This window comes from Artibeus jamaicensis, unplaced genomic scaffold (genome assembly GCF_021234435.1).
Source record: "Artibeus jamaicensis isolate MK-2021 breed Jamaican fruit bat unplaced genomic scaffold, CSHL_Jam_final contig_718, whole genome shotgun sequence".
NCBI lineage: Eukaryota > Metazoa > Chordata > Mammalia > Chiroptera > Phyllostomidae > Artibeus > Artibeus jamaicensis.
In genome coordinates this window covers 2,413,015-2,435,723 of record NW_026521936.1, presented here as the reverse complement: position 1 = coordinate 2,435,723, position 22,709 = coordinate 2,413,015, and the positions used below count along the sequence as shown (strand labels likewise).

At 48.9% G+C, this 22,709-nt stretch overlaps 1 protein-coding gene across 1 annotated transcript; it reads left to right on the top strand.

Annotated features, from left to right (window-relative positions):
* The first annotated feature begins 427 nt into the window (after positions 1–427).
* Positions 428–21,288, top strand: LOC119050988 (transketolase-like protein 1). Its single transcript, XM_053671847.1, is given in 6 exon segments — positions 428–455; positions 17,636–17,968; positions 18,404–18,557; positions 18,559–18,759; positions 19,539–20,663; positions 21,108–21,288. Coding segments are annotated over 6 exon segments (2,022 nt in total).
* The last annotated feature ends 1,421 nt before the right edge of the window (positions 21,289–22,709 follow it).

The following is a 22,709-nucleotide window of genomic DNA, read 5'->3' as shown; positions in this document are numbered from 1 at the left end:
GTGGGTGAATGGCACTAATGCCCAGAGAGGCTGGTTAACCTGCCTGAGATCACACAGCTAGTCAGGGACAGGCATGAGTCTTCCTGTTCCCACACTTCCTGTACTCTTCCTATACAATAGGCTTAGAATAAAGACAGTGAATTTTGTACAAAAGTACCTAGAGATTAATGAACAAAATACCACAAGAAGAGGAAAAAAACCCAAAACAACTCTGTGCTAAAACCAAGTCAAACTTCTATTTATTTCAGTTACCTGCATATCCACTTTTTAAATAAAGATTTTGTTTATTTATTTTTAGAGAGAGGGAAGGAGAAGGAGAGAGAAGCATCAGTCAGGTGCCTCTTGCACAAGCCCCGACTGGGACCGAACCCGCAACCCAGGCATGCACCCTGTCTGGGAATCGAACCCACGCCCCTTCGCTTGCAGAATGACGTCCAACCAGCTGAGCCGCACCGGTCAGGGTGTGCGCATCCACTTGTAAACCACACACTGGCTGCCCCCAGACACCCAGATATGGGCCAGCTGTGCACCGAGGGGGTGGCAGCCAGTGCTCTGGTTTCTCTTGCTGCAGAACAAACTTCTCCAAAACGAAGGGCCTTACAACAATTTATTATCACCTCTTGTAATGGGTTAAATTGAGTACCCCCCCAAACACACACACACACACACACACACACACACGTCCTAACCACCAATACCTCTGAATCAAACTGATTTGAAAACAGGGTCTTCACAGATGCTCCCAGCTGAGACGCAGTCACCAGGCTGGGCCTGAACCCGATACAACTGGTGTCCTTCTAAGAGGGAAGTTCAGACACAGAGACCCCCGGAGGGAGGACGGCTGTGTGACAGCGGGAAGAAGGAGGCAGAGGCTGGAGTGATGCTGTCGTGAAGCCGAGGTGAGCCTGAGGCCACCGCTGCTGGAAGAGACAAGGAAGGGCCCTCCCCTAGAAGTCTCAGAGGCAGCGCAGCCCTGCGGACACCTTGATTTGGGACTTGAGGGCTCCAGAGTTGTGAGACGACGACGTTTGGAGCCACACAGTCTGTGGTGCTGGGGGTCCCAGGGCCCCGGGGTCAGGCAGCCCCAGGAGTGAGCACAGTGCTCCCGCCTCCTCTGTGGTTCGACCGGACTCAGCGGGTCCTTCTCTGTCAGGCTCCCTCCCACGACGGCTGGGACCAGAGTCACTGGGAGGCTCGACAGATGTCCCAGGTGGCATGGCCACGGGGCCACCATTGACACTGTCCCCAGCCGGAGGCCGAGCTGGGGCTGTGGTCCGGAGCGCACACTGTGGCCTCTCCGTGTGATTTGGGTTTCTGACAGGATGGCAGTGTCCCGAGAGCGGCCACTCCGCAGAGACGGGAGGTGGAAACCGCTCAGCCGGCGGGACCCTGGCCAGGAACTGGGCGGCCTCTGCTCTATCAGCCACACCCTCCAAGGAGTGGGACTCACTTTAAAGCCAAGTCTTAGCGAGTGGGGGGCAGTTCTTTGAGACGTTCTGAGCCGTCGCCCCACACTGGTGATTCTGATGAGCCAGACTGAGCTGCAGAAAGCATCTCTCAGGGTAGCAATGTCTTCTTTGGGACCCAGAGGAGCTAATGAGGCCCCCAAGGGCTCCAAGTGAAGAAGGGACCATCTCCGTCTCCGACCAGGTGTCCCCCAGAGCCCCTCTCACCCCTGGGTTGCAGCGCAGGAGGCCCGGGCGGCATTTCCTCCCTCCTTGCGTTTGAATCACTCACTGCAACTGTTACACTGCGTTCGGCGACTCCCAGGCTGATGAGGACACATGGTCCCTGAAGGCCTCACAATCTTTATTCAACGAGCTTCCTTCAACGCCTGCTGGGGGCCCTGCGTGCCGGCTGCCGAGACAAGAAAATAAGTAGGAACTTTACAAGTTCAGCAGGGAGAAAGTGCCTGCAGCCTGGGGGGACGGAGTCCGGAAGCCTTCCCTCTTGCTCTTCCTTTTTTCTCTCTGCGTGTGGGAGGGTAGGGTTCTGGGTCTCGAGCCATCCTGGCCATGGGTGTCTCTAGACACGTTTGCTTTTCCCGAGGGGTGGCTGGCCTGGGACACTGTCTGGGCCCGAGCACCGTGTCCCCCCGCCGCAGTGTCCTGGGACAAGCTTTCCAGTGATGAGACAGGATAGTTAGAGGCCAGGAAAACTGCTCGGCAGGTGGAGTGGGGAAACTGAGGCAGCCAAACGCAGTGGTGGAGCGGTTTACAGGCAGAGACAGAGGTCGCCTCCCCGGAGACGACATCTGGGCCCCAGCGGAGTGTCAGCTCCTGGCCCGGAAAAGCAGCAAAGCCAGGCCGGCAGCTCCAGAACCAACCGCAGTGACCAGAGACCCCTTGCCTGGCGCTGACCAGTCGGTGGACACCTTGATCCTGAAAACACACCCGGAGAAGTGATAATGTTCCACTGAAACCCTCCCCTGAGACCTCTCCTAAGAGCCCCTCCTGCAAGAGAGAGAAAAAGACAAAGGACCTAGCACAGGGGCTCTCCCTCTGGGGCACAGCCTGAGCCGTTCCCTTTCCCTTCGTTTTGCCCACTTCTTGACCCACAGGCTCCTGCCTTCTAAGCTCTAAGGCAGCTGGCCGCTGTCCCAGGCTGACCCCCTGCACCTGCCCCCAAAACCCCCTTTTCTTTGACTGCTAAGGCAGCCCAGGCAAGGCTCCCCTGTTGCTGATTCTGTGCTAAGCCCTTCCTTGTCCCGCCGCCCTCGGCTTTAACAAACGTACCCTGCCCTGACTGGTGCGGCACAGTGGGCTGGGTGCTGTCCCGCAGAGCAGAGGGTCTGGTGCTGTTTCCACTCAGGGCAGGTTCAGGGCCAGGCTGGCGTGCACGAGAGGCAGCCCATGGGTGCTTCCCTCCCTCCCTTCCCCTCTCTCTAAAAGTAAATGAATAAAATCTATGTACTATTTTTTTCTGTCTAGAGTTTTTCCGAATTAGAAGGTAAAAAGCATTAGTTTAACACATACTATTTAGCACTTGGAGGACGGAGAAGGATGAGCAGCAGTGGAGTGCTGGAGGTGGGCAGGGAGCAGTGAAAACTCAGTAGCATCGCCTGATCCTGCACAAATGGCCTCCACTTCTCCGGTACTTTGAGAAACAATCTTTTTGCCTTTTTAGACGCAAAAGGGTATAACTGGGTCAGTTAGAACAGAAAATGTAAAGATTCTCTCCTTGTTGTTATAGTGATTGTGAAATACCTATAAATCTCACCCCAGAAGGAATTAATTTGACCAACGCAGATGTAAGGTCAGAAATAATAGGACTCCGATCACTGGGCCATCTGTGCGCGCTCTTATCAAACGCTCCGGAGGACACGGGGCACAGTGTTGTTGTTACGATACCTGGAGGGGGCGGTGTGAGTGCAATGGAGGAAAGAGACTAGAGGTCATGTGTTTGCCTTGCTTGCAGAAACCCGATAAAGAGAGCTGGAGTCCCCACTGTAGGGCCTGGGCTGCGGGACGGGGAACCTGGCCCCGGGAGCCTCTTACAGTTGTGGGAATGGGCACTGAGGCACAGATGTCGTCCTGATTGGCATCAGGGAACTGGAGGCTTATGGGTAATCCCCCGCCTGGAAGGAGATGGAGAGCACCCTTAATTAGTTAAGGTCTTATTAGAGCCCAGCAGAAAGACAGTCAGGGAAGGGCTGAATATTTAGGTATTAAATCAGTGCCTTCTATACGGGCGGCCCAATGCCAAGGATGGGAAAGGGCAGAATGAGATAAGTAGGGTCTGAGCCACCAGGTGGCTGACGGGCCAAGGACTGCTGACCAAGGAGTTCCCACAGGACTCAGTTTCCCCGTCTGTGGAGTGAAACCTCCCTCCCTCATATGCGCTGGGTGAGGATGAAAGGGAATGATGCACCTAAAGTGAGTACCAGGCACTGGGCAGCTGCCTGGTCCCCACCCCCTCCTGATGCACGAAACCGGGTTGCCCAGGGTTCCTGTGAGTCCCGCCCACTCTGGGCTGTCCCCAGGGCAGCTCCATGGACCCGGCTGGAGACCTCGTGCTGCTGTCTTAACCCAGGCGTCCCGTGGGCCCAGAACTGGCCCTTGCGGTTCACCCCACCCCCACGCCCAGGCTGCTCACTGCAGGGCCAGAGCTCATTAGGTTAGGAAAGCCACCTCTTTTCAAAATGGGAATATATTTGGGCTGCAACAGTGATTTCAATTTGTGGCATTCGCCACAGTCATGCTATCAAGCAGAGTTCGGGTTTATTAACTTTATGTGCATCGGAGTCTTTGAAATTGTTAGTTCAGACGTATGGAAATAAATTTTCATAATATGGACTACAAGCCCTGTTATATGGGACATCTTGAACAGCAGAGTGAAATAGCTTTTAAATGACTACTAGTACAGCAGATTTCTGCTGTAAAATGGTGTAGAAAGAGGGGAGAAGGAAGCGTAGATGGAAAAGAAAGAAAGGGGGAAGGAGGGAGGGTGGGCAGGAAGGAAGGAAGGAAGGAAGGAAGGAAGGAAGGAAGGAAGGGAGGGAGGGAGGGAATAAAAGTACATGTGACGGTGCTGTATTTGTGGTACTGTTCAGGGAGAAATCCCGTCCTCTTATCCCTGGAACCAAGAACCGTAGGACAGCCGCCCTGTAAAGGCCGGAGTCCTCTCTCTCAAGCCGCTAGGGCTGCGGGGAACTAGGGACCTCAGGGCGGCGTGCGCCCTGGCTGGGCTGCAAGGAAGGGTGAGGGGCCCGTGCAAGGCCGCAATCGCGGCAGCCTGCAGCAGGCATCTGCTTTCCATCACCGGCCGACGACGGGAGGAAATAGGATCCCAGATGCTCCTTGGACGAACCGTGGGTTCACGGGGGAAGGGGGTGGGCTCAGTGCTTCACTCCGCCCTCTGTCCACCTAAAATCAGGTTCAGCGGGCTCTCTGCCTTGACCCCTGCATCTGCCTTGGGGGAGGTTTCAGAGCTGCTCACACGCGGATTCATGAGAGCACCAAGTACAGACTCCTGCAGAGACCCAGGGCAGGAGCCGGGAGAGTGCCAGCTGTTGGAGGGGAAACGTGAGAAGCTGAACCAGGCTGAACTTAGATTTTTCAACAAGCATCGAGTTGCACAAGTCAGCTATATTGGCCCGACAAAGAAGGAAAGAAAATCGAAGCGCAAAGTCTTCTAATGTCGTCAGGAAAAAGACAAAAAATATTTACATCTTCTATTATTCTCTTTATAGCCCCCCCACACCCCCCCGCCTAACAATGAACTTGGAATCACCATCATGTTATTACCAGAAATCCATCTCACGTTACTACCAGAGGTGACTACACAGTAAGGCTACTGGTCCCACAAGCCACGCTCGGGAGTCAATGTCCCGATTTTAGATCAAAGCAGAGGCAAGCAGTGTGCGTGTTTCTCAGACTATTGTTTCTTGTACCCGAAACTGATACAATGTTGTGTGCTAACAGCTTCATCTGAAAGACCATATTCTGTTTTCGCAGGGTGTCTGGTGTGATTTGGGACATCACAGGCAATGTCTGATCTTACTTTTTGAAACATGGAGTCAGGATTCAACTTCAAAATAACTTTTGCTCTTCTACCCTCTGATGGAAGGAAGGAGGCTTCAGCTGGGGTGGTGAACACACAGTACAATATCCAGATGATGTGTTATCCAATCGTATGCCTGAACTTCTTACATAGTTTTATTAATCGTCACCCCAGTAGACTCAATAAAAATAAATAAAAGTCGTCACGTATTATGTAATTACTTAATGACATTATCCATTCTACCTCCCCGTGACCCAAGTGAGATTATCAGCAGATTGTCTCAGATTGTTAGTGTTGGGAGCTGGGCCCATGCAGGTGACTGAGGGCAATATTCTGCAACTAGATACTTGATAATGAGAATGCTTTGACGTAGGAACAAAGTATTCATTTTAGTCGTTTTACTTTCAACATAATGAACCGCTGTTGATGCTGTCAGGGCGGTCATTCCAAGTTCAGGCGCAGAGAGGAGCCACGCCACCAAACTCGGAACAGCAGCCATCAGACGTGCAACACGGCCCCACTGGAACTGCAGCGCCCACCCCGGATGCTGTGCACTGTGGGGACCGGGTTGAAAGAAAGACTGACTTTGGGTGGATTTCTTGACTTAGTTGCCCATGGAGGGGTTTCAGGGGCTCCGGGCATTCCGTGATGTGCCCTGCTTGAAAACTGGTGAGCAGGGCGGTACCTGTTAGTTCCTCAGATGCTCAGAGGAGCTCAGCTTGTCTCACAACAACAAACATAGCGATAACGAAGGAAACCAAAGGTTAAACCATAATCCCATGTCTTCTGTGGTCCTGCCTCCCTCAGACAGCGGAGACAGCGGAGCGCAGCTACAGCGATGTGCAGACGTGGGGTGCCCAGACTCATTTCTTCTCTTCCTTCTGCGGACAGAGCCCTGACTTTGCTTAAGAAGACAGTGGGCCTGCCCGGATGGAGTGACTCGAGATATTTCAACACTCATCATGACCATCAGATCCTCTTTTATTAGCTTGCAAACTTCCCATCCTCCCTTTCACTAACTTTTCTTTTATAGTCGTGGGCTCGTGTTCTATTTCTTGCTAATGAGAGGTAAGAGGAAGTCTGCAAGGAAGTTTCTGGAGAGGTTTTGCTTTCTTTCTCCATGAGAAAGTAGTGGCTGACTCTACCCCTTCCCTTTGCTTTCTGCTTTGAACTTGCATGTGATGGTTGGCACTGCAGCAGCCATCTTGTGACCTAGAGGTGACATGCATTGTGGGTGATAGGCCAATATGCCAAATGGAGAGACAAAAGGAGCCTGGGTCCTTAATGACAGTGGTAACCTGGCAGGCCAATTCTGATATGGACTGTGTCTGAGCTGGTCATTAAGTAAGCAATAAACATTCTTCTGGCTTAAGTTACAGTTAGTAGAGGGTTTCTGCTACTTGCGGCCAAGTGCACTTCACTAGATACAGTAAATAATCTTTTGCAGCTTAAAGTCAAGTCAGTTGATTCTGTTGGTTCAAATGCACCACTAGTAGCTAGATGATGTTTTCACTGGGCAGCATGAACCCTATTATTATTACAGCCTCCTAAATGTGCATTCAGGAAATGTGTGGGAAAAATCAGGAGAAAAAGAGTGATTTTCTGAACTTAAATAGTTCTCTTCCTGATATTAGGGGTAGTAGACGTTACCTGATTTTTTATTAGTAATCCCGAAATCAATGAACGAAAGTCATGAAAGCGGCAGAGGCTGTCCCTCTGCTCCCCACTGAAGTAGAGGTCAATGTCAGGTTTCCATGCTTCTCTGTTCCCGGTGTTTCTATCTCCGTAAACTTGTGTGCTGTTTCATCTTATGGCCTCTGTACTAGCATAAAAGACAAATCCACTAATTAAGGTTTAAATTTTTTATTTTTTTATACTCTGATAAAGCACCATTTTGACCTATAAGTCACTTGGAAAATTTGAGGAAGAAAAAAGCCACTGAATTGTTAGCCTGTGTCCAGTAAGTTTAGTCACATGTATTTCTGTGCTATTTATACAGATTTATATACTATGTTACAAATCTCTCTCATTCTGTCTGTGCATTATCCCCATATGCTGAAGGGTTGGGAGTTTATCAGTCAGCTTTTGCTGTGTAACAAACCCTCCAAAACTCAGCGGTTTAAACAGCGCCAATGTCTTTACCAGTGTCCGTGGCCAGTTGGTCTAACTGGCACTTGGCTGGGTTTGGCTCCAAGCTGAATGTTGGACCCAGGTCTGTGTCACAGTTTTTGGACCAGCAGGCCGGCTGGGACATGTTTTTCTCATGGCAATGACAGAAGGGCAGGATGCAACAGGGCAAGTCCAAGTGCACATGTCAGGCCTTTGCTTGTATCATCTCCACTGATGTGCCATTGGCCAAACTTGAGTCATAGAGCCAAGCCCAGTGTCCATGGAGCAGAAATGAGCTTCACTGCTGGCCGGGAGGCACTGCAAAGCCACAAGGCAAAGGTCACAGGAAAGGGGGTGGAGGAAGGGTTTAGAGCAATGATGCTGTGAAAGGGAAGCAAGTTGGTAACAAAGGACCTGCTTCCGACATCGTTCTAACTCTTAGTTCTTAGAACCGGACAGAACTAAGAGTTGAGGGAAAGATGCCTGGGACTCCTACTGTGAAAGATGAAATTTCTCTTCCCGAACATGTTCAGGCTAGAAGAATCGACTCAACAATGCTTTTAAATAGCTCATCATCCACCTCTATCCTACGTATGTGCCCTTCTAGAGCGAGCCTGGCATCTCTGGGAATAAGGACAATTATTCCGTTGTTGTCTGTCTGTGCACAGGATTCATCGTGTGCTAATGGCTGGTATCTTTGAACAGCAACAGTGAATACAATGGCCATGCTCTTCACGGGCTTTCTTTGCCTTTAATCTTCACAGCAACCCCGTGAAGGAGGAATTGTTTATTCTTTCTGTTTCACAGATGACAAACTTAAGTCCTGGGAGGCACAGCTAACAGGACTGGGATTTGAACCTAATTAGAGTCATCCAGCACTCTCGTGTTTGCCCCCACAGCCCCTGTGAAGACACTGCCATCGTGGCCGCCAAATCGATGCATGTATGCACATGCTGTAAAATGAGACCATGCACGACTCTGTAAGACGTAGGTGTGTGTGTTCTGTAATCCAGAAAATTGCTCATCTAAATTGCATTTGAGCCCTACTGCATCCTGAGGATTTGGATTGTTAGCAGAAGGATGCATTTTACAAAACAAATGTGAATTTTTGAAATACTCCCTGGGCCTCACCGTTCTCTCCAACCAGTGAGGCCCAGGCCAGCCACGCCCGCAGTGGACCAGCAGCCTGAAACCTCGTTCCTGTTCCTCCCTGGCAGGTCCCAGCCCCAGGGCCCCTCACTTCCTGTCACAGCTGGGGACTGTGCAGGGAGCTCTTCATGACCCAGTGCCTCTTAAGAACCTTTTTTTTTATTTCCCTCCTTGCTTCTCTAATGTGCTCTGCATCCCCGACTGGTTGACTGGGCCCGTGGAGCCCTATTTGGAGAAGCCTCCCAGAATGCAAACCCTCAAGGACCCTCTTCCTGATCTGACCTGAACCCTTCAGCTTCCCACCTCCTCCTTTGCACGTTGATCCAAACAAAATGAACCTCTGGACTTTGAAATGCTTTCAACAGTCATTTGAGAACTTGTCCTTTTCATGGTTTAAGCTGTACAAATAATTCCTCTGAAAAGTCTATTTTTAGGAAAAAGACTTTGGGCATGAACTGGAGACAGCGCCCCCCACCCCTGGAGCCCGAGGGCTTCCCTGGGACCCAGGGGCCAACAGTTACTCCGCACCTAGGGTGTGTGTTTTGCTTCTTCAACAAGAGTGTCATATTTGGGGTGGCTTTAGGGATGGCTGACGGAAGTGTCAGGGTGATCAAGCCCCCAGAAGGGGTGTGATTCCAACTATTTTTGTAAGTGAGATGGCCCACACTCCGACCGGTGATAACAGGCAGCGGTCACGAACGGGCGGGTGCTGGTGCTGGTGTCCCTCGACCCTGGTCCCTGGCTCCAGCTCCGGCTCTGGCTCCTGACTCCTGTTAGGTGCTTTTGTGAATACAGCTTACTGTCCGAGGGAAGACATTCGTCACCCTCTAGGACATTCAGTTTCTTAAGGCAATTTCAAAAGGAGGCTTGCAAACACTAATTCATATGAACATACGCACCCCTATGTTCACTGCGGCGTTATTTAGTCACCAAGATTGGGAAGCAGCCCAAGTGCCCATCAGTAGATGAGTGGATAAGAAAGCTGTGGTTCGTTTGCACAGTGGAGTATATTACGCTGAGGGAAATAAGCCAGTCAGAGAAAGACAAGTACTATATGATTTCACTCATATGTGGAATCTAATGAACAAAATGAATGAACAGAATAGGAACAGACTCAAATATACATAGAACAGCTGTCCGAGGGGAGGGGTTTGGAGGGCTGGGTGATAAAGGTGAAGGGATAAAGCAAAAGAAAGAAAAGAAAAAAGACCTCATAGCCACAGACGACAGCAGGGTGCTCACCAGAGGGGAAGGGGGTGAAGGGCGGTGGAGGAGACTTGACTTTGGGTGGTGAACACGCCATACTATATGCAGGTGATGTGTCATGGAGTTACACACCTAAAACCTATATATTTTATTAACTAATGTAACTCCAATTCAGTTTAAAAAAAGGAAATAAAAAGATTGTTTGAGCAATGGCTAAAGTATGTTACTGCTTCTTAAGGTCCACTGCTGACTGAGGACATAGGAATTCTGGCTTCCTCATTCACAGATGAGTATTGTTCTCTTGTCATGCTTCCTGGTAATTGATACACTTAGCAGTGGCTTCCATGAAGTGACTGTCATTTTGACGAAATGTCAGTCAGGTGACAGATGCCTGACATTCGGAGAACCTTGAACCTGGAGAGAACAGGAGATCTTTATTAGGTTAGAGCACTAGGTGTGGAATTGCCGTGTTCTAGAGGAGAAAGTTAGATTTGGAAAGAGAAGTCTGTTGTGCCTTTTCGTGGGGCTTCTTCGGACAGCGTGGCCTCTCACAGCTGAGCCCGATAAAGCCCCGGGGATCATGCGGCTGGCTTCGGAGTTTGGGGATCCGAGCCGGCGATGCCACCGCAGAGATGGCTCCTCTTCGTGGCAACACGTTTTACCTGACTTCACAGACAGAAGGAAATGCAAACACGCTGTTTGTTCCAAAATGCCCAGCAGCAGAGGACCAGTTGAATAATTGCGGCATCTCTGTAATTTAGAACATGAATCAGGCCCCGAAAGCTGTTTTTAGGGAAGAAATACTGTATATTTCTCTGTCCATACATAGAAAACCCTGCATGGAAACGACAAATGTCCGACTCAAATCCCTGTGCTGCTCCTGCAGACGCGGGGAGGGGGAGGGGGAGGGGGGAGAGGGGGAGGGGCTTGAGTGTGCAAGTGGAGTTTGCTACACGCGTGATGTTTGCTCTTCAGCTGGGTGGTGGGCCCATGTGTGTTCAGTATGTGAGTTTCTATGCTTTTTGTATGCTTGAATTATTTCATAATTTAAAAAACATGTTCTCAAGTTCTAAGCACATGACATGTTCCTGATAAAATATTCAATAAAAATCAATCAGGCTATAAAATAGATGCACAATATGTCAACTGTACCTTAAAATAATAGGTATACAAGTATGTGTGTCTATGTGTATACACACACGTATACAAATAGAATAAAGTAAAAGAGGCTATCTCTGGTGGCTTTTATTTTCTTAATTATTCTGTTTTATGTTATCCGAGTGTTTTATCATAATATATCTCTTAAAATCTAAGAAGTGGCCTTATAAAATACGATCTCTGACAATTAATGAGAAGTGCATGGTGCACATTCTCTTTATTAAACTCCCCACCGAGGACGTGTTTACGGACTTTGTTTACGGAGAGAGCGGAAGGAGGACAGACGGACGGAGAAACACCGATCGGTGGCCTCTTGCACGTGCCCCCCCCCCAGGGGACGGGACCCGCCACCCAGGCAGGTGCCCTGACCTTTTGGAACACGGGGCGACGCCCCGACCCGCTGAGCCACCTGCCGGGGCCAGGATCACTGTTTAAAACGCCACCGGTGCGGCTGCCCCCGAGCGGATGCCGCGGGGTGTGCACCCTTCCAGGCCCTTTCTGCACACTTTTCTTTGTGCGCATCTGCGTTGGAGCCCAGAGCTCACTTGTATTTACATGAATGGGATCGCGTGACCCATGCCACTTAATGATGTACTGTTTTCATTTTATACTGCATCATGGGAGACTGGAAAATATCACTCTATGTAGGTTTACATCGTATATATATTTTAAAGATTACACTTGGTTATTTTGTAGAGAGAAGGGAAAGGGGGAAGAAAGAGAGGGAGAGAAAAATCGACAGGAGGAAGAAACCTCCATCCATTGCCTCTTGAACGTGCCCCGACCAGGGATTGAACCTGCAACCCAGGCATGTGCCCTGACTGTGAATGAAACTGGTGACCTTTTGCTTCGTGGGGCAAGACCCAACCAACTGAGCCACACCGGCCAGGGTGGATTATTCTTTTAATATTATCCTATGATGCCCTGGCTGGTGTGGCTCACTTGGAGTGTTGTCCCATAAACCAAAAGGTCACAGGTTCAGTTCCTGGGGAGGGCATATGCCTAAGTTGTGGGTTTGGTCCCTGATCTGGGCCTGTTCCACAGGGGTGGGGGCAGCAGCTGGTCAATATTTCTTTCTCATATGGATGTCTCTCTCCCTCCAATACCCTCTCTCTCTAATCAATAAGCATGTCCTCATATGAGGATAAAAAGAAATCCTGGCTACTGTGGATTCAAATACCTGCCTTCAAACCAAAGGATCGTGGGTTCGATTCCCAGTCAGGGCACATACCTGGGTCGCGGGCCAGGTCTGCAATATGAGGCGCACCAGAGGCAACCACACGTTTATGTTTCCTTCCCTGTTTTTCTCTCTCCTTCCCCCTCTCTTTAAAAATAAACAGATTTTTAAAAAATCTTTAAAAGGATTATCCTAGGATAATCTTTGTATGAAAGTACTATATCCAAAAAGTAACTTACAAGGTCATTTTCAGTGCCCTGTTCTAAGCTCAGTGATGTTTTTGGCAAAAGTTTCCCAGGTGAGATGCGTGACAACATTGCAGAATCTATTGGCTCTGTCGCTGCCATATTGCCCTCCCTTTAAAGTGGCTGCTTTTGAAAAACATATGGTTCCCAGCTGAAGTTTTACTACTGCTACTGCTTTTCTTCCCAAAAGATTATACACCAGTTTGATCAGTTTCATCAGTGAGAAAATATTTTCTCCTCAAGTTAGGAATGAATTTCTGCAGTTGGAAACGTTTCTTATATTAAAAATATGGAATCAGAACGTGCTCTGCGTTTAATGGTAGGGAATGTCTTTCGTCAACATTCACTAAAGCACTAAGAATCGCAAAGCCATGTGTCAAAATAGTGGCAAAAGAAGAGGAATTGCCTTACTCGTCCGTCCAGCCTGGTATCCTGGGCCAGCCAAGGTCACAGTGTTAGCTCTGAGTGTGTGCCCTGCCCCTGGCCCACGGGTGTGCAAGGACACAGGTGGATGGAGAACTGTGAAGGTCTAACCCACTGAGGACATACGAGGTCTGTGCAGAAAAAGTCCAGTCATTGTTAATATAACAAGAACAGTTTGTGTGACATCGATGTAACCTGGCAGCCAAGGAGAGTGGACTGGAATGCGCATGCGTGGACATGACAGAGTTCACTGTCCTGGTCACTGGGGGCGGTAGATGCCATCGAGCGAGCATGTGCACTGTGTGGCCGTCGCATCCAAAATGACTGAGTAGAGCAACGAATGTGCATCAAACTTTGTGTTGAGTCTGAGCATTCTTCTGCAGAAACTATGCAGATGACTCAGACGGCGCAGCTGTGGGCAACTGGGGATTGGCAGCTTCATCACAACATGCCCACTCATGCATCATGTCTCGTGCAGAGGTTTTTGCTGAAACATCAAATCACCCAGGTGACTCAGCCCCCCTACAGCCCAGATTTGGTGCCCTGTGACTTCTGATTTCTCCTAAAACTAAAATCACCTTTGAAAGGGGAGAGATTTCAGACCTTCGAGGAGATTCAGGAAAATACAATGGGGCAGCTGATGGCGACTGGGAGAACTGTGTGAGGTCCTAAGGTGCCTCCTTTGAAGGGGACTGAGGCGTCATTGCCTTATGTACAACATTTCTTGTATCTTCTTCAATTAATGTCTCTGTGTTTCATATTACATGGCTGGATACTCCTAAACAGACCTTGTAGAAGAGTTTGAGGAGGGGCACCATCCTGGAAGCGGAACAGAGGGAAAAAATCCAGCTCAGGATCTAGTTGTTGGCGAGATCTATTCTCCAGAGAGTCCTGCCTCAAAGCTCGCCCACCCCATCCAGTAACTCAGGCATCCCTCCCTCCCTCAGAACCTCACGGAGCCTGGTCCTGGCCTCAGGGTCCTGCCGACGCACACTGATTTTGAAGTCCAAGGCAGTGGTGACACTGACAGGCCCGGAGAAGTGGCCATCCCCTCTGTCCCTCCTTTCCTGAGAATCTTAGGTCCCTCCCCTTCCTGCCTCATCTACGGTCCCGATCTTGTCTGAGCAGAGCATGGATCAAAGCCCGCGTTGAGTGAATGTCATTTGAGTGAGTTAATGAATGCCCCTGTGTGACTCAGGCTTTCAAATATTATGCAAACACTTAAAACTCTTTCAGGTTTCTCCAATTACACTGTATTTTTAGGCGATGAGTTTTTTAAGCTTGTCACTTACTAAATAAAACAGTATTTTTAAAGATGAATAATAGACATTTACTTGTTGCATATATGTGCACATACAGGTCTGTATATGCCAATATGTGTTTACTTTTTATGTTTAGATCTTATTTATTTACTTCTTAGAGAGAGGGGAGGGAGGGAGAAAGAGGAGGGAAAGATTGTTGTGTGAGAGATATATCAGTTGGTTGCCTCTCACACTCTCCCTACTGGGGACCTGGCCTGCAACCCAGGCGTGTGCCCTGACTGGGAATCAAACCTGCGACCTTTTGGTTTGCAGGCCGGCACTCAAGCCACTGAGCCACACCATCCCGGGTGCAACAATTCTTAATTATTTTTAATATATATTGTAGAGAATGTAAGCCATGCTTTTAAAACCGAAACACCTTGGGATTCAATGGGAAAACCTGGATTCACTTTATCCAGCTCACGCGTGTTTTCAGAGAATTTGAACCTTTGACTCACTTCTCAGCCTTGGTGCTTTCAGCCCAGAGAGTACCGACTTGTCTGTCTTTGGCAGCATCTCTGCCCTTTTCCCTCCCCGGACTCCACTTCTTATCCTTTTAGGAGCAGCGATCAAAAAAGCTTGTAGTGTTTCCTTTTGCAGATCCATCAAAGTTTTTTGCTTTAAATGTGATACTAGAACAATAATGCTTTGTTGCCATTTTGGGCCTTCAGATTTCATTTTCAAGCAACTGACTTCCTGGGGGCCTTTCCTTAGGCTTAGACTCGTGGCTCAGGGGTCTTCATTTTTCACGTACAGAGGATTTCTTTTGTCCCTGAATGAGTTGACTCCATTTTTCCTGTGAGTAGGGTCTTTTAGTGGGGGACCGTCTAAACCAGTTTCCTTATCTTTGTTCCCCTGTGGGAGTACTCCTCCTTCCTTCTTTTTAAAAATAACTTTGAGATAAAACTTGTATGCCATAAAGTTCACCCTTTTACACTGTACAATTCAGGGGTTTTTCGTATATTTACAGAGTTGTACAATCATCACCATAACCTACTTTTAGAACATTTCCATCACCCCCGAAAAGACCTTGAAAATTTATCAGTCACTCCTCCTTCCTCCCACTCTCTCCTCCCCCTCTGGCCAGGCAATGGCTAATCTGCTTTCTGTCTCTACAGGTTTGCGCATTCTAGACATCCTTATAAACGGCACCATGCGAGAGATAGCCTTTTGTGGCTGGTTTCTTTCCTTACCACAATGTTTATGAGCTTCATCCGTGTTGCAGTGTGTATCAGCACTGCATTCCTATTTGTTGCCGAAGAATAATCTATCCTGTGGTTATATCGGACTTGGCTTATCCATTCACCAGTGGGTGGACATTTGGGTTGTTTTCACTTTTTGACCCTTATGAGCAGTGCTGCTGTGGGGGGAGATCCTTTCCTCTGCCCTCAAGGTTCTTTCAACTGGTCCAATAATCAAATCGACATGAGAAAGAATAACAAGGGAAAATAACTAAATTTACGTCCATAACGTATGCCGATCTGGCAGACACGTGAAAGTCAGAAGCCCCACATACATGAGGGATTCAGAGACAGAAAGGGAAGGCGGGTAGGTTGCTGTGGCCTTCTGAGCGGGGGCTGGGTCAGAAGCCTCGGGGCGTCTGAGGGTTCTGCAGAGAGAGCAGGTTTAGTGATTAGGAGTCTGCCCCGCCCTACGGCTAGGTCAAAAGAGGTTATCCTGATAATCTCGTATTATGGGCAAGGCCCCCAATTCAAATTCTTCTAGGTAGTTAAGGGAGGGGCAGAAATTTTTCTTGAGCCTTTAGCTCAAAGCAATCCGCATACCCCAGGGGCATGTCTCCCCACCCGAGACATGTGCTTATTGCTCACAGGCTGCGGCGTTTCACCCTTCACCCGCAGGGCAGGGTGTGCGGGTTCCCATCTGCCTGTGCCCTGCACGCCCTGTTATTGCCTGTCTTTTGCAGCACAGCCGTCCCAGTGGAGGGGAGTCCGATCTCACTGTGGTTCTGATTTGGTTTCCGTAACGACTAATGATGTTTTGCATTTTTTCCTGTGCTTTTTAGCCATTCACATACCTGCTCTGGAGAAATGTCTATTCAAATCCTTCACCCATTTGTAAGGAGAGGTATGCCTTTTTACTGCTGAGTTGTTAGAGTTCTTTATATATCTCAGATACACCTCTCCCTTCTAAATAAACTACTTTTGTGTGGCTTTCAAGACATTGCATTCTGCTTTTCCTCCTTCTTCACTGTTCACTTCAAATCTTCTTTGCTGTTTTTTGCTCACTTTCCTGATCCTTTCTAAAAACAACCGACTATTGAAACAAACATACACAGAGAAATGGATTAAATAAAGTTTGTTTTTGTTTTTTTTTCCTGAGAGAGGAGAAGGGAGGGAGAAAGAGAGAGAAACATGGATCAGCTGCCTCTCACACACCCTCAGCTGGTGACCTGGCCTGCAACCCAGGCATGTGCCCTGATCAGGAATCAAACCCATGCCCTTTCGGTCCACAAGCTGGCACTCAATCCACTGAGCCACACCAGCCGGGGCCTCAATAAGTTTCACGCAGTGAATGAACCTGTTTACCGGGAACCCAGAACTGGGCTACAACATGATCAGCTCCAGCGCCCAAGCAAGGGCCCTCCCGCTGGCTCTGGTCACTGTCCTTACCCCGAGAGCCGACTTCTAACATCATAGAGAAGTACGCTTGTCAAGGAACTTTAGATAAACAAAGTGATGTGATACCTGTCTCTTTTTCCTTTCACTGAAAGCTGCACGTATCCGATTCTTTCCTGTTGTATGTACTTGTTGATCATTCATTTGCACCATCGTAGGATATCCCATTAGATACATTTACCACAATTTATTCATTCTACTGGAGATGGGAATTTGGATGGTTTCCAGTTTGCGGCTATTAGGAATCGGGCTCTTTTTTTTTTTTTTTTTTTTTAAAGATTTTACTTATTTATTTTTAGAGAGGGGGAAGGGAAGGAGAAAGAGAGGAAAACATCAGTGTGTGGTTGCCTGTATTGTGCGCCCCCTACTGGGGACTTGGCCCACAACCCAGGCCTGTGCCCTGACAGGGAATCAAATTGGCGACCCTTTGGTTCGCAGGCCAGCGCTCAATCCACTGAGCTGCACCAGCCAGGGCAGGGATCTTGCTGTTATGGACATTCTTGTACGTGTCTTTTGGTAAATTATCGCCTACCTGCCTACCTACCTACCTATATACATACCTGCTAGATACATAGCTATGAGCAGAATTGCTAAGTTATAGAGTATTGTTATTTGTTAAGTTATCAATCTTCCAAACTGGTTCTACCAGTGTATACTTCGGTTCACGGTGTGCAGCATTGTTGGCTGCAGCCATTTTCCCCTCAGACAGTGGACGGGTTGCGGCTGCAGCTGACGCTGAGGCCAGCGTTGTCGTGGCCGATGAAGCCAGGACAGACGTGGACACTTTGCAGGTGCTAGGGCGCTGGCCCAGCCGCTTGCACAGCCGCTCCTTCAGGGCCACGTGCGCCTTGAGCCCCAGCCACCCCGTGTCTGCAGCAACGCTGCCACGCCCGTGCTGTTTCTTTCACGTCATGAGATACAGACAGGAGGACCCGGAGAACCCGCGGCACGGCCGGTTCATCCTCTGCAAGTGACTGGCATTTGTTGATATGGCAATCGGGTGGCTTGGACAAGGACCGGGGGCGTGTGGGATGCCATATACTGGCAAGGACTTTGACAAGGCCAGCCGAAAGGACAGAGACGGTGTCATTTGCTGAGCAGGCCTATGACCTTGTTAAACATGACTGTCATTTTACTCTTTTGAGCTTATGTCCCCCGGACTAGAAATTACTGGGAAGGAAGAACAGAAGTGATTAACCACCGCACTTGGCCGCCAACAGCCACAGGCAAAAGATAACACTGTTGCAAACTGCAGCTCATGCGAAGCCAAGGAAACCTCCTGCGTTGCAACTCCCCTCGCAGCCCAACAGCACCCGCCCCACCATTTTGTGGTTCAGTTATAATCAGTAAAAACTCAAAGCCCCCACATTTCCCTGCTGGTGGATGGCTCCACACCAGGCCCCTTTCCCCTCCTTGGAAAGTGAATAAAAATTTGCTCTCTGCCTTTTCTTCTCTTTGTGAATTCCCTCACAGTCCGCGTCACTGACCACCCTAACACCAGCTACCAGGTGTTCTGCTGCTTAAGAGATGGTGAGTCTCGGGGGCCCCATCTGGGGGCACTGGCCCTCAGTTCCCACTACAGTCTGGATAATCTCATAGCCATCTTTGACGTGAACAACCTGGGCTACAGAAGCGTCTTGACCACTGAGAACAGTGGACACCTATTGGAAGCGCTGTGAAGTCTTTGAGTAGAATGCTTACGTGATGAATGGCCACGACATTGAGACGCTGCAGGAGATATTCTGGCAAGCCACTCAAGTGAATAACAAGCCCACTATTGTAACTGCCAAGACCTTCAAAGGCTGGGATATTCCAAGCACTGAGGATGCAGATAATCATCATGGAAAGCTGTTGTGGACTGCTCTGCCTGGTTCTAGGAATTGTATCTCCACTCCCTGTGGCTAAGGGTGAGAGACGACCTTTGGAATGCAAGCTGCAGGAGACAAAGCTTGTATCTGGTAGCAAACGCTGCCTCAGTTTCCTCTCCCTGCCCCCAAAGCTTGGTCGGAAGTCAATGATGGGTAAGACCCCTCACAGTGGGGGGCAACCTAAGCCAGACTCGATCACTTGGGAGGCCTTCATGGAAGGACTTGGGGGGCTGCAACAAAGAGCAATGGACTTTTGCTCCCCCCCCACCCCGCTTTGTCAAACCCCGGGTCCCCATGTTCTCTGTGAGAAGTGCTTCCTGGCTCAAATCCCCTTAAGCCTGAATACCTGATGGGGAGAGGTGCAGCTCCTTGCCTTGCTAGAGCGTGTCCTGGGGGAAAATCTAGCACCACAAAGACTTCCTGATAAATCTGTGAAATCTGCTCTGCTAAGAGTGCTTTCATTCATATGTTAAGGGTTCGAGCAGGAAACCCTAAAACTGTGTTCCTGACAGACTCTGACTCATACTAAGCCCTCAGATTTCTTTGAAATGTTATCTAGTGTTTGATCCTTGCCGCCCTGTATTCCTGTGTATTTATAACCCAATAAAAGCCCTTGGAGGAAGGGGCTCAACTCCTTTTTCCTCTGGGAAACTGGCCACCACCTCTCCTCCCCAAGCAGATCACATCATGTCTCAGTCATGATTACTCTCATCCGTGTTGGCTGGGGGAACTTGCAAGGAAAGTTGCTCCCACAGAAAGCCAAGGCCAACAGAAAGAGCAGCTGCAATTATCAAATTAACTGAGAGCCAGATAGAGGGCAACAGGCATCTCGAACCAAAACCCTGTGTTGGAGACTCGCCTCGAATCAACATCACAGACGTAGAGATGACCTCTCCACCGTCTTGCTAAGTCAGTGACAAGGTAAATGCTCGAAAAGCACGTGGTTTGGCTCTGGCCAAGCTGGGCTGTGAAAATCATGCAGTCCTTGTGCTGGGCGGCGGCAGCAAGAACTCCGCCTTCTCTGAGATGTTCAGGAAAAAGCACCCTGAGTGCTTCAGCAAGTGTTTTCCTGCCGAGCAGTGCACGGTGATCGTGGCACTGGGATGCACCACCCGTGGTTGGACCGTTGCTTCTGCCAGCACCTTCGCTGCCTTTTTGACCCAAGCACTTCATCGGATCCGGACGGGAGACATCTTTCGAAGCAAACTTATTGGGTCCCACGGCAGGGTTTCCGTTGATGAAGATCGCCCCTCCCAGGTGGCCCTGGAGGAAGTGGCCATGTTCAGAGCCATGCCCAACCGCACCACTTTCTGTCCAAGTGATGCAGTCTCCACAGAGCATGCTGTGTTCCTGGCAGCCCATACCAAGGGCATGCGCTGCATTCGGACCAATCGCCCAGAAACTGACGTTATTTACACCCCACAAGAAAGTTGTGAGATTGGACCAGCCAAGGTCATTCACCACAGCGTCAATGGCAAGGTCACAGTTATTGGAGCTGGAGTTACTCAGCATGAAGTACTGGCAGCAGCTGATGCTCTTTTCAAACCAGATATTTCGATCCACGTCATCGACCTGTTTACCGCTAAGCCCCTGGATGCTGCCACCATCGTCTCCGATGCAAAATGCACAGGTGGCCGCGTTATCACAGTGGAGGATCACCGGCCAGAAGGTGACATCGGGGGAGCTGTCGGTGCAGCTGTTTCCATGGAGCCTGACCTCCTGGATCGTTGGCTGGCAGTGCCTCAGAGTAGGAGGTCGAGCGGACTGATGGGTGTGTTTGGAATGAGTGCTAAACACGTAGTGGCCGTGAGCTGTATTTCAACAAACGAAAATACCTGTTGCTTCACACTTAAACAACTAGCCTCTGCATTTATGCTTGTCAACAAACCGTCATTCAAATCTGTACTGTTCTTTGTTCTTCTTAAAGGCAAAGCCTGTTCCTGTTAAACTGTAACTACATATACAAGAGCAACTCTCATCTTTAAGAAATTAAAATGGGTTATAAGATTTTTAAGTGAGCTCTGCCTGGTGTGGTTCAGTGGGTTGAACACTGGCCTGCAGATAAAAGAGTTGCTGGTTTGATTCCTGGTCAGGGCACATGCCTGGGTTGCAGGCCAGGTCCCCAGTAGGGGGCACGAGAGAGAACCAATTGATATTTCTTCCTTCTCTTCCTCTCTCTCTAAGAAATTATTAAAATCTTAAAGAAAAAGATTTTACAGAATAGCTAACAAAACAACCACTTAATATCAAGTTTTATGATGAGACGGTATATCTCTGGGCTGGGATTTAACATAGGGTAGCAGTCTCTACATGTGTGCGTTTCCCCCTCACAGGAAATGGGAGCTGGAGCCTGCAACCGCCCGGGGCGTGCAGCACCGCAGCGCCACGCTGCGTCCGGCTGTCCCAGGTGGGCAGCTGACCTGCTGCCGTCCTACCTGCAGCTTCCCGGGCACCAGGGGACTGCAGACGCCCTGGACTTTCATCCCCCCTCTGGCAGTGCGTGAGCAGCAATGAAAACTCTTAGAATGTCCTCTGCTGCTGGTGGTGACTAGCCAGTGAAGAGAGGACACAACTAGTCTCAGTCCCTACACTGCACTCTTTTGTGAGGTCCCAGAATATCTCATTGGTCCAGGGACCAGACCAACTGTCAGCTCGATTATATTTATCTACTAAGGATACTAGTTAAAGTTAACAAGCATTTAAAAATGTTGCCCTGGCTGGTGTGGCTCAGCGGATTGAGTGCTGGCCTGTGAACCAAAGTGTTGTTGGTTTGATTTCCAGTCCGGGCACAGGCCTGGGTTGCAGGCCAGGTCCCCAGTAGGGGGCGCCTGAGAGGCAACCACACATTGATGTTTCTCTACCTCTCCTCCCTCCCTTCCCCTCTCTCTAAAAATAAATAAAATCTTTAAAAAATTAAAATGTGGTATTACATTATGGTTTTATTTGATAGCTAGTGAAATTGAACACCTTTTAATATTGTTTATTGGATATATATATATATATATATATTCAATCTTTTGGGGTGCCAGTTTAAGATTTTTTGTTTTTGTTTTTTTGCCATTTCATAGTATTTTCCCTTGTTTTAAAATTCTTTTGCAAGCGTTCTTTCTATAATAGAATGGGAAGTCTTTGGTCGGATATGGGTATTGTAGATTTCTTTCATTCTGGGTCTGCCTTTTCAGTATTTTAATGGTGTCTCATGATGAACAAAAGGTCTCAATTTTAATTTGTTCTTCTATAGTGAGCACTTGTGTTTTGTTTTGCCCACTTTGAGATCATAAAGCTGTTTCTCTGTGGGTTTTTTTTTTTCATATTTAAATAAGTGATTCAGCTGGTGTAAGGTTGGAGACCAAGACTTTCTTCCTCCATAAGGTATCTTGTACCAATGAGCGAGAGACAGTTCTCTCTCCACCGCAGGGTCAGGTGCCCTCTGTCGTCACTCAGGTGGCCGTGCGGGCGTGGCCCGTTTGTGGTCTCTGTGTATTTGCCCATCTTTGTTTCGGTATCACGGACTCATCACAGGTTTAAAGAGCTCGGTTTTCATGTCTGGTGGTGAACTCTCAGCTTCATTCTCTTTCAAGTTTGTCTCGGCCCTTCTTGGCCTTTCGTACTTTACGTACATTTCAGACTTGTCAATGTAAGAAACCTGTGGAGAATTTCTGTGAGCTTATTTGAGCCAAACTGACGACAATTGCCAGGAAGCAAAAATCTGCCCAGACTGAGAAAATGCTCTGGAAAATGGCAGATTTGCGCTCTATTTTATATGTCACAATCAAAAGAAGACGTAAGGGGGTTACGTGAAATCCACTGGGGAGACATGGGAGGCAGGAGAAAGCAAAGTGGGGGAGAACTTTGGACTTAAATAAAAAGGTAAAATGGTAGACACAGTCTTCTGTGGTGCAGGTGGGTACAAGGAGTTTAACAGTGGACAATTA